This window comes from Poecile atricapillus, chromosome 12 (assembly GCF_030490865.1).
Source record: "Poecile atricapillus isolate bPoeAtr1 chromosome 12, bPoeAtr1.hap1, whole genome shotgun sequence".
In the NCBI taxonomy this organism is placed as follows: Eukaryota; Metazoa; Chordata; class Aves; order Passeriformes; family Paridae; genus Poecile; species Poecile atricapillus.
Window position 1 is genome coordinate 14,155,961 of NC_081260.1, and position 12,922 is coordinate 14,168,882.

The 12,922-nt window shown below is 52.2% G+C and overlaps 1 protein-coding gene across 1 annotated transcript; it reads left to right on the forward strand.

The window, feature by feature from the left end:
- Positions 1-58: 58 nt before the first annotated feature.
- On the forward strand, positions 59-6,299 carry YIPF6 (Yip1 domain family member 6). The gene is made up of 7 exons (XM_058847966.1): positions 59-126; positions 870-998; positions 1,531-1,609; positions 1,960-2,002; positions 2,687-2,812; positions 2,905-3,062; positions 3,722-6,299. Exons 1-7 carry the CDS (start codon positions 88-90, stop codon positions 3,838-3,840), a joined length of 693 nt encoding a protein of 230 aa, XP_058703949.1. The 5' UTR covers positions 59-87; the 3' UTR covers positions 3,841-6,299.
- Positions 6,300-12,922: the final 6,623 nt, after the last annotated feature.

The window sequence follows — 12,922 nt, forward strand, 5'->3', positions numbered from 1 at the left end:
TTGCCATGGACGCCCCGGCGGCGGCGCGTGACGCGGATGCGCGCGGTGATAACGTCAAGTGGCCTCCACGTCGCCCGGGCGGCCAAGATGGCGGCGGCGGAGGGGAGCGGGGCTGGCGGGACCCTGGTGAGCGCGGCCGGGGGGCCCTGCGGGGAGCCGGGGGGGCAGACGGGGAACCGGGGAGGCCAGACGGGGAACCGGGGGGGGCCGGACTGCGGGCGGGCCGGGGGCCTCCGGGCCTCCCCCTCTCCCTGAGCAGGGCCAGGCAGTCGGTCAGGTGCCGGGCAAAGACCAAGCGGGGTCTGGAGGCCTGGGCGGGCGGCAGGGCAGGGGCGAGGACGGCGACAGGGAAATAAGATAGGAAAGGAGACAGGGTCAGGCGCAGGGTCGAGGAGCCGCCGTGCTCCCGCCGTGCTCTGCCTGCCGCAGCGTTTGCCGTAGAACCGGTCGGGCTATGCCCTGTTTGCCTTCACCTCCGGCCCCCCGAGAGCTTTCCTCGCCCGCGGGCGGGGAGGGCATCAGCCCGGTTAAGCCTGGCCCCTGAGCGGGCTCGGTGTGTGCCCGGGCAGCTCCCGGCGCTGTTAAATGCGGGTACTCGGGGGTGATGCGGCTGTGCAGCCCTCAGCCGTCACCTGCCTTAAAACACAGCTTTTTATTCTTTCGGTTACTGCTGCTGGAACGGAGCACGGAGGGTGACAGGGGACAGGCTCACACACACCTCCTCACATGGGGCAGCCACAGCCCGGCTCTGCTGCAGAACCTTTTATTTGTTGTATCCCTGAATTCTGAGCAGCTTTGCCCATCCCCAACCCATCTGAAGTGCCCACGAGCATGGTTGTGTTTCTTCCTGAAGGTTTGTACCCATTCAGTTCCCAGGTCTGGCAGATGTGTCGATATCCCAGGATATTCCAGTGGAAGGAGAGATCACTGTCCCTGTGGGATCTCACTCTCCTGATGAGGATTTCTCCACACTGGATGAGCCAGTCAAGGACACAATTGTGAGTCTGAACCTGTGGCTGGGGTAGAACTCAGGTTTTCTGGTGTCTTTGGCAGCTGTTTTGCAAAACATGTGTTTTTGCACAGCTCTGCTCAACCTGTACTTCAGCGGGGATTGTTTTAGAACTCATCACGTAAAACAAATTCCTGTGGGTCAAAAAGTGTCTGAATTGTGGCCCAAAGTTTCTCTGTGATCCTGAAATCAATGTGAGGGCAGAGGGAGCTTGTGAGAAACTACTGACTGAAGGTATTTTTCATTTATTTTCTTTCCCTAGAGGAGCAAACAACTTGTTGGTTATATTCTGGTGTTACTAAAAGATACAATATTGTGGTTATTACAGGAAAGGATGGGATGCTGTGGTTGGTGAGGAATGCAGGAAAAGTAGTCATTGTTACAGAGGATGCTACAGAATATCTTGGGTTGGCTCCTCTTCTTTTTTGCTATCCCAGTTCCTTTACTTTGATCTCTTTGCTTTAATTGAAAGCTGTAATTTTTGTGAGGGGATAAATTCAAGTGTTTTGTGTTTGTTTCAGATGAGGGACCTGAAGGCTGTTGGGAAGAAGTTTGTCCATGTCATGTATCCGAAGAAGAGCAGCGCACTCCTCAGGGACTGTACGTGCTGGGGCCTTCCTGATCTGCAGAGGAGAGGCAGAATCCAGTGGGACAGGGATTGAGCAGTGCTGAACATCCTGAGCAGCACAGTTGACAGCCAGGGTGTCACCAGAGCTCTGTGGCAGGGTGGTGTGGGGCAGGATGGGTGGAGCAGGGGGCTTTAGCTACTGGTGGGTCTTGAATGATTTTCATTAGAGATCATGGTGTAAGATGCTGAATAAGAAAATTGTAAAGCGGTGAGATGTGGAAAATGGCACCTTGGGAGCTGGGCTAGGGGCTCTGTCACTCCCAGGAAAGCGGAACTGAGATGGTTCTGTGACTTTTGTGATGTGTTTTCCCTCTCCCTGCAGGGGATCTGTGGGGCCCACTGGTGCTGTGTGTCTCCCTGGCTCTGTGAGTATTCTGGGGGAATTTGGGGTTTTGTAGCCCAGTGCATGAGGGAAATGAGACATTTAAAGTTACTAATTAATGTGTTAAGATCAGTTTCATCTGATCCCTCTCTGTCTTGTGCAAGCACTGCTGGGTTGGTTCTCTGATAAAATGTGTTGGTGACACTTCAAGCCCATTAGCACCTCCTGTTCTTAAGTTTAGGATTTAAGGATGAACTCTTCCTGGTCCCCTGGCCTAGGAATGGTTTTACTGGAGGTGTCTCATGTTGTCCTGATTCAGCTGTGTTGCCTGCTGGAATAACCCCTAGTTATTCCAAGGTTTCTCTGAGGCTGGTTTGTTCAATCACACACTACTCTACTGCTGTGAGAGGTACCAAAACTTTGGTACTTTAATTTCCATCTCAGCCTGTTGTCCATGGCTTGATTCCCTTCTGATTGCTTTCACAGCCCTCAAAACAGGGGAACAAATGTACTGAAATCACCTCAGTTGAGCCACAACCATTTTTCTTTCCTGTGCAAAACTGAGGATATAATTAAAACATAAAATGGATGAAAAAATGTGGGCCTGCAGCATAACTGGGGATCAGTGTTGGGGCTCCTGCTCTGCCACCTACTCCAGTCTAGGAAAGCTGATGCCTCCATCTGTCTGTTCCCCACTGCAGCTGTTTCTCCCTGTTCCCCACTCCAGGATGCTGCAGGGTGGCTCTGCAGACAGCAAGGATGATGGAGGGCCCCAGTTTGCCGAGGTCTTTGTCATCATCTGGTTTGGAGCCGTTGTCATCACACTCAACTCGAAGCTTCTGGGAGGGACCATGTGAGTGTGGGTTTGTTCTGTGGCAGTTCATGGCTCCTGTGCATGGAATTCTGGCCTGACTGCTGGTTCTCTGCTGCTGTCTCCCTGTGCAGCTCCTTCTTCCAGAGCCTGTGTGTGCTGGGGTACTGCGTGATGCCGCTGACCGTGGCCATGCTGGTGTGCAGGCTGGTGCTGCTGGCGGGCGCGGGCACCGTCAGCTTCATCATCCGCCTCATCGTGGTGGGGGCCATGTTCGGCTGGTCCACCTTGGGTGAGTCCCTCACGTGTGCCCTGTGCTTGGGGAGCTTGATCTGTGTTCATTCCCTCAGGCAAAACCAAGGGATGCTCTAGTCTAAGGTGTCCCTGGGCTGCTGAAGGGCTCTGGAAATAGTTCTTCCAGTTTTTGAGCTGGCAGAGGTTCAGCCTCTGCCTCTGCTCCTGGTGATTTCCATGGCCATCTGCAAATTGCCTTGGGCAGCAGGATGGTGATTAAGTATTAAACTCTCTAAGATTGGTGGTTTATTCTATGATTACGTTATAAATACTATTAGAAAATGCTGAGTTTTATAGTGATGCATTTACACAATCTCTCTTGTTCTTTAGCTGTGAGTCTGGCTCTCATTGTACAGTGTTAATCAGCATTTATGGCCAGGCTGATCAGGGCTTGGAGCTTGGAAGGTGTCCCTGCCTGTGGCAGGGGGTGGAATTGGATATCCTTTCCAAGCCAAACCATGCTGTGATTCCATGATTCCATGACTTGTCATTCTGTATGATAAAGGAAGTTTCACTTGGTGATTACAGCCTGTTGGTTTGAGCAGTGGTTTCTTTTTCAACACAGTTGCAGGGCAGATCCTCACTGCAGTTTGCTCCATGCAGTGGGGGCTGTGAGGATTCTGCTTCTCCTGCTCCATGTGTTTTGTGTCTCCACAGCATCCACGGCGTTCCTGGCTGACAGCCAGCCCCCCAACCGCAAGGCACTCGTCGTGTACCCCATCTTCCTCTTCTACTTTGTCATCAGCTGGATGATCCTGACCTTCACCCCCCAGTGAGCACCATCCCGAGGGACTGGTACACAGACTGGACTTTTTCATGGACGCTGCAGTGAATCCTTGGCTTTATCTTTCTAATTTATATATAGGGAAATTGTAAAAAAGGCAGGTTGTGGGATAAAGCCAGAGAGCTGCAAAAAGTGCTCATTTGTGTGTCCCTCTTTGTGAAAGATAACTGAGGTCCAGCTGCTGAGGGGTTTATTTAGCCCTGTTCTGTACTGGTGTTAAATAAACAATGCCCACTGGGACAGGGATTGTTCCATCTGAGTAGAGAGCGGGAGATCCTGGATTTTCAAGCTGTTGGGAGATGAAGTTTGCACGACTTGGCAGATTTCCTGCCTGTGCTTGGATTCTCACTGAAGATAAAAATGCCTTATCAAACCATAGAACTTCACTGCAATGTTGTGTGGAGAGGAAAGAGACATGTCTGACTCGTTTTCATTCCCTTGTAGAGTGGTGTAATGCACAGCCAGGGCATTGTGGGACTGGGGCTTTCCCAGGAAAGGAGAGTTCAGTCAGAACTCAGTTGGGTTGGAACTGGAGCTGGTGGCTGGGAGTTTCTTTTGTGTATATCTGTGTGTTGTGTGTGTCCATCCCATCATGTGGCAGGAAAGAGGGTTCCAGCTTGGTGCCTTCAGCGCTGCATCCATGAGGGGACTGTGGGCTCTCTGCAAGTTACGGAACTGTGACCACAGGGAGCAAAGCTCAGAGTCCTGCAGAAATGCTGAGACTGCTTTGTAGCAGGGACTGGGCTCTCAATCTGCATTTGGGAAGCAAAGATTCCTTGGAAAGTACCATGAATGTGTATGTATGATAAAAAAAGGGGCTCTGTGCAGGACACTGAGGTTTTGCTGCACAGGCTGTTTGAGTCTGAAACACCATACCAGGGCTTGGGCTCCAAAGTGTTAAAACAGCTTGAAGGAAGGGAAGTAAATGGTACTAGAGGTGTTGACTGTTCTGAAGCAGGATGTGAATTCTGCTCTCACCTTCCTCTGTGTGATTGTTCCTTTGGTTGTTCATGGGGTCAGCAAAGAAATGTGTACAAATGTGCATTTTGTTCCCTTGTACTTCCCATGAGATGTCAGACGTTGTTCTGTGGGTTGTCTTGCGGGGTTTTAATTTTGCTTAATACTTTAATAGAAGGGAAGAGGCTCCTCCAGTCACTGCAGGTTCATTGTGTACCTCTCCTGGCTACAGGTGTGCAAGAGTCAGGTGTATTTTGGCACAGACATTGGGAGCTGGGACTTGCTTTTGGAAACTACTGAAATGATTCATGTTGTCTGTTGTTCTCAGTCAGCAATCCATGAAATATCTGAGGTGAAAAAGCTGCTGTAAAATGTCCTTTTTCCTACATTTGTGCAGACAGACTGAAACTGAGGTCTGTGTGTTCTGCTGAGATGTGAATGTGCCTAATTTCTAGTTATATGTGCAAGAGCAGTCTGTGCTGTAAACACTGGCAGTGGGTGGGAGTTGGGATGGAAATTGCTGAATTTCAGATTAAAAGTGCATTTTTGCATTTGTGGATAACGAGCTGCTGTGTGTGGCAGGGCCTGCCTGTGGCACCAAGGGGCTGGAGGGGAGCTGTGCTGGTTCATAGACATGGGAACCATGGAAACGGGAATTTTTAAACTTCCATTAAATTATTGCTGGTATGGAATGTGGTTTTTCTTTTAAGTGTGCATTTTTTCATTTAAATGTTAGTTCAGCTTTTTGAAGCTGAAAAGAAGTATTCAAAGGAAGTGGATGGTAAAGCTGTTGATGGTTGTGGTGGGATTCCTTGAGCCAAATCTTTCCGTTCTAGGAGAATTTAACCACACTTTCAAAGAAATCCTTGGATTCTCTCTGGGTCTTGCGACTTGAGCTGCTGTTCTATCTGAAGGAGTAGCATTTAATTGATCCAGTAATGTTTTGAAATTTTTTGCATGACTTCAGAAGGTCAAAAAGCCCAAAGTGGGGTTTGTTCCTCAGCCACCCCTGGAGGTCCTGCCTAGCCCCTGCTGTGACAGAACCAGTTGTCCCTTGGTGAGAGCATTGTCCCAAAGACAACAGGACATGGGCACGTTAAACACAACCAAAACATTTTGGTTCAGGGAAACAAAATGCCTTGAGCTTGTTTGATATTTGCAGATGTGTAGAATTAATCAGCTGATTGATATTCCTTTAAAGTGCTGGTGTCACCTGGGAGTGCTGAGTGCTCCCTGAATGTCTCTCATCCTGTCCAGCCAGGTGTCAGCACATCCCTCCAAGGGCCCTGCAGGGCAGTGATCTCTGTCACCACAACAGAGAGGTTTCATTTGTGCTGCAAATGTCTGTGGTAAGAACTGTTGTGCTTTCCAAGGGGAAAGGCTTTTCCTTCTTGTTTAAAGCTGCTGGGGATGGGTGACAAGGAGAAGCAGCTGTGTTGCCTACAATGGAGTGTTTGAACTGCTCTGCAGAGAAATGGCTGATCTTCCAATGCACAAACCAGGCTTTCTTTCCTACTAGGCTTTTTTTAATACTGTTTATCAGCAGAAGTTGTTGTATATGTTTTTGATCTATTTAATACCAATAAAAAGGAAAATAATTTATTTGTTTTAACTTGAAAAATTCAAACAGCTGGAAAGTCACGTGGGCAATGTGACATGTGGATGGAAGCTCAGTGCTCTCTGTACCTGTGGCACCTGCAGTACCAGGAGCTCCCCTGGCCTGGCTGGGGCAGGAGTGGGGGGAAGCTCCCCAGTCCCTACCCTGGTGTCCCCTGGGGTGTCCCCATGCCCCACACAGAGAGCAGGACGCGTGCCAGAGCCCCTGAGGCTGAGCTGGGACAGTGCCCTGCCCAGGCTCGGGTCCTGCTGATGCTCAGACTGCTCAGGGAAGGAGCAGTGCTGCTGCTGTACCCCAAAATCGGGGTTCCAGTGGCTTCAGGGTCGGGAGGTCTCAGGAGCCACGCAAGGGACCAGCGTGTGGCTCAGCGGTGCTGGCCAGGGCTGAACGAGGCTGGGGGAGATGGGGCAGCAGAAACCTGGTAGGAGGGGTCCTGATGGGTGAATGGGTATTAGGGCCCGTCCCTGACCGGCTAATGAACCCAGGGGAATTAAAGCCACCCTAAGCCACGCCAGGATTTGAGGCAGTGGCCGTGAGTCTTTCCGTGCTGTCGCTGTGCTGCGGGCTGGCAATGAGGACATCCATGAGCCTGGCTGGGGGAGCCTTGGCGCTGGTGGCAACAGGGACACACTGCCCCTGTGCCGAGCATGGGCTGAGGTGCTGGGAAAAGCCACCGTGCTCACCAGAGGGCGGCAGGACCGCGCTGTCCCTGGCAGCCTTTTGCAGCGCTGCCCCGGAGCTCTGGGGGACACAGCCGGGGTGTTCGGGCTCGCAGGCAGCCCCGGGAGGTGAGCTGTGACCTGCCAACCTCAGCTGCCAGCACCAGCCACCAGCTCGGGCTCACCCAGCCCTGCTGCGGCCTTTCTGACTGCTCGGACATGGGCAAGAAGATGCATTCATTCAACAAAGGGGAGTTTATTTTTAAAAAGGAAACAGGTTACCAGTCCTGGAAGTGTAACTGCTCTGCTCAAAAGGTGTTCCCAAGTGCAGCTCTGGGCTTTGTAGTTACACTTTGGGTAAAGCTCAAATTTAGTGTTTTTGTCCCCCAAGCGAATCTTTTAAGGCAAATATTCTGCATGCTGAATTGTACCCTAGGGCAAACAAATGGAGCAGGTGACAGTGGAAGGAAGGATTTTCCTGGTAAAATCAGGAAGTAACCCATACAGTGCAGCTGTTTACAGCTGGGACTGTGAACCTGATTCCTGACCTTTGGCTTTTCTTGGCAGGGAAACCAGGTGACATGGCTGCAGGAGCTGGAAGTGAGGCAGGAGGCTGCTGAATCTCCACACTGCAGGTACTCAATGCAAGGACAGTGATGGGTGGGACAGGACAGGCTGTGTCCAGCACGGAGGTGTCAGGGACAGCGTCACCAAGGGCAGGTGTGACAGCCCAGCACTGGGGGCAGCTGCTGGGACAGACACCAGGGTCTCTGCATTGCTCTGCTGTCACCTTGTCAGGGGGCAATGCCTGTGCTGGGGGGCTCAGGGTCTCTGGGAGACAAGAATGAAGGTTTGCTCTACTTATTCTGAATCCTAGTTGGAAATAAACCCGGTAAGTGCACTTCCTGATGTGGGAAGGATGGGTTTGGTGTTTCTGCCCTAGTTACCCTCCCTGAACCTTGTCCCCTCTGCCCACGTTTCAAACAAGGGAACAGGGCAAGTTTTCAGGAGTGCCATGGCCTCCCCATGCCTGGCACTTCATCATATCTGTGCTCTGAGCCCTCTGTGTCTGAGCAGTTGCTGTTTGTGCTGCTGATGGAAGCAAGGGAGCATTGTCAGAGCCTTGGGGACAGTGGGCAAAGTGGGCAGGCAGGGTCCTGCCACCTAGGAACTCTGTTCTTCCCGTCTGGGCCCAGGTGGCAGGAGACTGAGTGATTCCCTGCCTCAGCCAAACTTCCCCTGCCTGTGCAGAAGTCTTGGCCCCAGCTCTGCCCAGGAGCCTGAAACACACCTCAGACAGCACCTGAAATCCATCCCAACGAGCCCCCTCCACACCCCAGCCCTTCCCCAGCACTGCACTGCCAGCAGTGAAAAGGACACGATGTGAGGCACACCCTCCTCTGAAAGTATAGAGGGAGTTTTGTATTTTAAGAGAGAGATGAAGAATACAAACCCAGCTGGCTGAGTTGTAACTGTGGGTCTGCATGCTCTGGTGAGGAGAGCACAGAGGATCCTGGAGTAAGGACCATAACACCCCTTTCTAATGGAATGGAAAGGAAAATGAGGAAGAGCAAAATAAATGTAGTCTTGTGCCTGGTTCTTGCTAATGAGTTCTGGTTTTGCTTTGCCAGTGGCAGTGAGGGTCCCAGCCACAGACGATGGAGCCAAGGAGCACTGAGCACCAAGCAAAGCCACCGGCATCTCCAGGCCAGCAGGATGAGCCCTCTACCCCACCCTCCTCCTCATCAGCTGAAGATGAAGAAGGTGCCTCTGGCTTCCTCTGTCCAAGGAGAAGCGAGTGCATTCTTGAGGATGAGCCTGGTTATGAACTGATCCGTGAGAAATCCTTGCTGTCGCTCTGGGGATCATTTCCCAGGAGAACCAGGAGGCACAGATCAAGATTTATCAGCCTCTCACAGGGACCTGCAGGGCACAGCAGGGATGCTACAGGCCACAATAAATTTTTCAGCAGCAGTGAAATGTTGGCTTTTGATGAACATTCCCAGACAAAGCCTGGGCACATGTTCAGGCACAACAAAACAGATCTGGTGGGGCTGCTCAAGGCAGACCTGGGGAGAGCCCACAGTGCCCTAGACTGTGAGGAAGATGAGGTTAATGCCTTCTCTGTGTCTCCTGGGGAAATGAAGACATGTCCTGGACATCTGGTAAGTGTTCCACAAGGTGGCTGCGGGTGCCTGCTCCCTGTGCCCCATTCCCTGCTCCCTAGAGGTGCCCAGCTGGTCCTGAGGTTGTGATGCTCTGGCAGACACGGATGTTTTCTCATCTCTTTTACTCTAAACTCTTGCTTCAGTTTACACTTCACTCCTGCTGGTGATGTGCAGTTCAAACCCAGTGTGTTAAGTTGCCTTTGTATCCTTTTAATAGTTGATCTTACTACCCTGAGGGGTTTCTTCCCAATTAGGAACTGGATTTCTGTTCATCCTGGGGTGGTGACCAAGCAGAGCAGGCAGTGCGTCGGGCTGAGGGCAGAATGTGTTCCCCCAAGGCCCTGCAGGGAGGACAAGCCTCCCTGGCCAGGGGAATTGGCAATGGCTGTTTTTCTCCATGTTTGGTCTGGGCATTGTGGGCTTTTCTCTCAGCTCCTCCTGTGCCTGTGGGCCCACAGGCTTCTGGCTGGGCTCCCTCACTGCAGTGTCTGTGCTCCTTGTGCAGCCTGTTTGTCTGTCAGGTCCCAACGACATCTCTGTGCCCCTTTGAGTCTGCTGTGCTAACGAGAAACTCGTGTGAGCATAGTGGTCCTCAAGACATCTGGTCCTGGTTATTATGGTTGCAGAGAGCTCCAGGCTCTGGAGCCCTTGGAGCAGAGAAGCCGTGGGGCCAATTGAACCATTGGAACAGTCTCGTCCCCATGGCTGTTCTGGTGCTTCCCCATCCCTATTCTGTTCCTCTGCTTCCCATGGCTGCTGCTGCAAGGCAGGAGCCTGATAAGCTCATTGATATCTACAGGAGAAAGGCAAAGGGTGAATTTCAGAGCTCAGCAAGAACTGCTGGATTTCACCAGGATTGTGTTTTCTGGTTCTTTTCAAGTCTTTTTCTGGTGTTTTGTGTTACTGTCTCAGGATCATAAACAGAGCATGCAATTATTTATCCTGGGCACTGATTTAAATCCTTCCCCTCTCCATAACTCAGCCCTCCCTCAGCAAAACCCACGGGGCTGAGGTCTGGGCTGGGGCTGCTGCCTCTTCTTTCTCAGGGCTTTGGAATTCTCCCCAGCAGCAGGAACAGAAGCCCAAGACAGCCCAGCACAGGATGTGGGGACAACTCACTCTGCACCCTGCCTGCAGCCAGGATCTGTCCCCAAAAATCCTCTTCCACCTCTTGATTCCCTTTGGAGTGGGGAAGCTTGTGGCTGCACTCAGCCCTGTGGCACGGAGCTGGGAGCAGGATCCCTCTCCAGGACAAGCCTGGCAGCTCCTGCTGCTGTGGGGGGCGAAAAGAATTCACTGTCACATAATGAGGCTTTGTGTGTCTGAGGGTTGGCATAAAGGGTTTTCTGAAGCTGCCTCAGAGTCTTTCCTGGCATCCCCAAAGAGGGTTGGCAGTGGCACGTGGCTCCTGTCCAGCCTGGAAATGTCCTGGGGTGCGGTGCCTGGGAGCAAGGGATGGGCATGGGATGGGCACTTGGTGTCCCTGAGCGTGGAATGTCTCTCCTTGTCCATGCCTGAAGGAAAGGGCATCTTTGGGCAGTGGTTTTGACTGAGCAGGTGCCAAGGGAAGATATGCCTGATGCTGTTTGCTGTAAATTGTGCTCTGATGCTCCTGACAGGGAGGAGCACCATGTCCCTGCCAGCCCCCTCATCTTTGCAGTGCTCTGCTCTCAGGGTGCCCACAAGACCAGCCTGGCTCTGGTGGGGTTTGACAGCAACCCCAGGCTCCTGAGGGCAACTGAGGAGGGTCTCCTACCACTGTGGTGGAGCCAGGCAGTGGGTCATGGTGGCAATCCTCCAGAGACCCCACAGTGCTGGAATGTGACCAACTGGGCACTGCTGGGCTTGCAAAAACCCCTGGCTCCTGTCACCTCCATGCTACCTCCTGCTCTGGGGCTGCGTGCTTGGAGCTATCAGGGAATTTGATTGCTGATTATTTGTTTATTTATTAGCTGTTGAGTCCCCCATCCTGTGTCCCAGACCTGATGTCATGTCCCCAGTCCTGCCCAAGAAGCTGCACTGGACAGGGTTTACCTCTGGATTTGGATGTGGGAAAGCTGGTACACGAGTGGCTCAACCCTCCACGAGTGAGAGGAGGCTGGTGTGAATTCATGCCGGGGATTCAGCTTGCAGACACCTGCCCTTGCAGGGAGCCAGCACTGCACCTGACAAGATTCCTCTGTCCTGGGAGTTAATCCCAACCCTTGGCCAGAATTAGGGCTGGGATCCTCCCCAGACATCAGCTGTCACCAGAACTATGTGCAAAAATACCCAAGTGGCTCAGATGCAGTTTATTAAATGACATTTCATCGTGCCAGCCGGAGGAGGAGGTGTCCCTGTCGCCTGTGGTTGTGTTTTAGCTGCTGAGTGTGCTGTCAGTGGCAGGTACCAGGGCTGAGTGTGAGTGTGAGGACACAAATGTGTGCTGCCAGCCCACCCCTTGCTGTGCTCGGGCATTTCGCCATGGGAGCCTCCCTGCTCCAGCTAATAATAATAACTGCTGCAATTCCTTGGGCTGCTCTGGTGCCTGCCTTGGGGGCAGGGGATTAATGTCCCAGGATTAATGTCCCAGCCAGGCTCCAGCAGCTCAGTGCTATTCCCAGGGGTAGGAAAAATTGCCTGGTGAGCATTCTGCTCATGCCCCCTTTTGTACTTAAAAAATGCAGCCTGATTTATATTTCTTGTTTTCACAAAGGCATCTTGAAGAGAGCTAGAGATTGGTAGCAGCAGGTTTTTGCTGGAGTTCTGTCCTGCATAGGAGTCTCTGTAGATGCCCCCAGCCAGTAAATCTTGGGTGCTGGAATACAAATGGAATTAGAATTGAATGGGAATACAGCTCTCAAAAAGCCTCAATTTCCTTCTGGATCATTTGTGTATATTTGTAATTTGCATATCTTGTCTATAGTATGTCAAAAATGTCACCATATCAGTTATGCTCTTTAAAGTACATTTAAGTATTTAAATAGCTGAGTACTACCCCAAGCCCCTGTTGAACTCCCCAAGCTTTCTGGCTCTGGGAATTGGGGCAGGAGCACCCCCCAGCTGGTGCAGCAGAAATTCCTCAAAGCTATCATGGACAAAGGATTAGTCAGCTGCACAGTTTGTTTGGTTTTGTGTGTGCGCTAAATCAGTCGGTGTTTGTGAATTCTCTCACTGCTGTTTGCAAACTGGGGCATCCTGTGTGGGGAAATGCACAGACCTGTCTGTGCCAGGAGCCCTCTGGGGACAGGGATTGCAGCGGGATTCCTGCAGCCCTGGCTGGGGCCACAGGCCCTTGGCTTGTCTCTGGGGGTCCAGTGCACATCTGGGCTAAGCAAAAATGGCACTGGCTTTGGAGGGTGAAGCTTCAGTAGGACACGAGGGCCACCAGAGCTGGGAGAGGGGACATCCCACAGTGCCACTCATTCAGAGGGGATGCCAAGGGTCTGGCTGGTATCTCCATCCCTGTGGGATGGACAGATTGATGCCTTTGGCCCCAGGAGGCTCTCCAGGGTACTGCCCTGCTCACCCGAGCGCTTCCTCCTGCCACAGGAGCTGCACGTGGGGATTAATTTAATTGCCTAATTATCCATCGCAGAGAGCAGCTTTCCCTCAGCGCTGGAGCTCCGGTGCAGCCTGTGGCTCGTGTGGCAATCCCGAGAGCCCCGTGTGTCCTCGCAGGCAGTGCCCGTG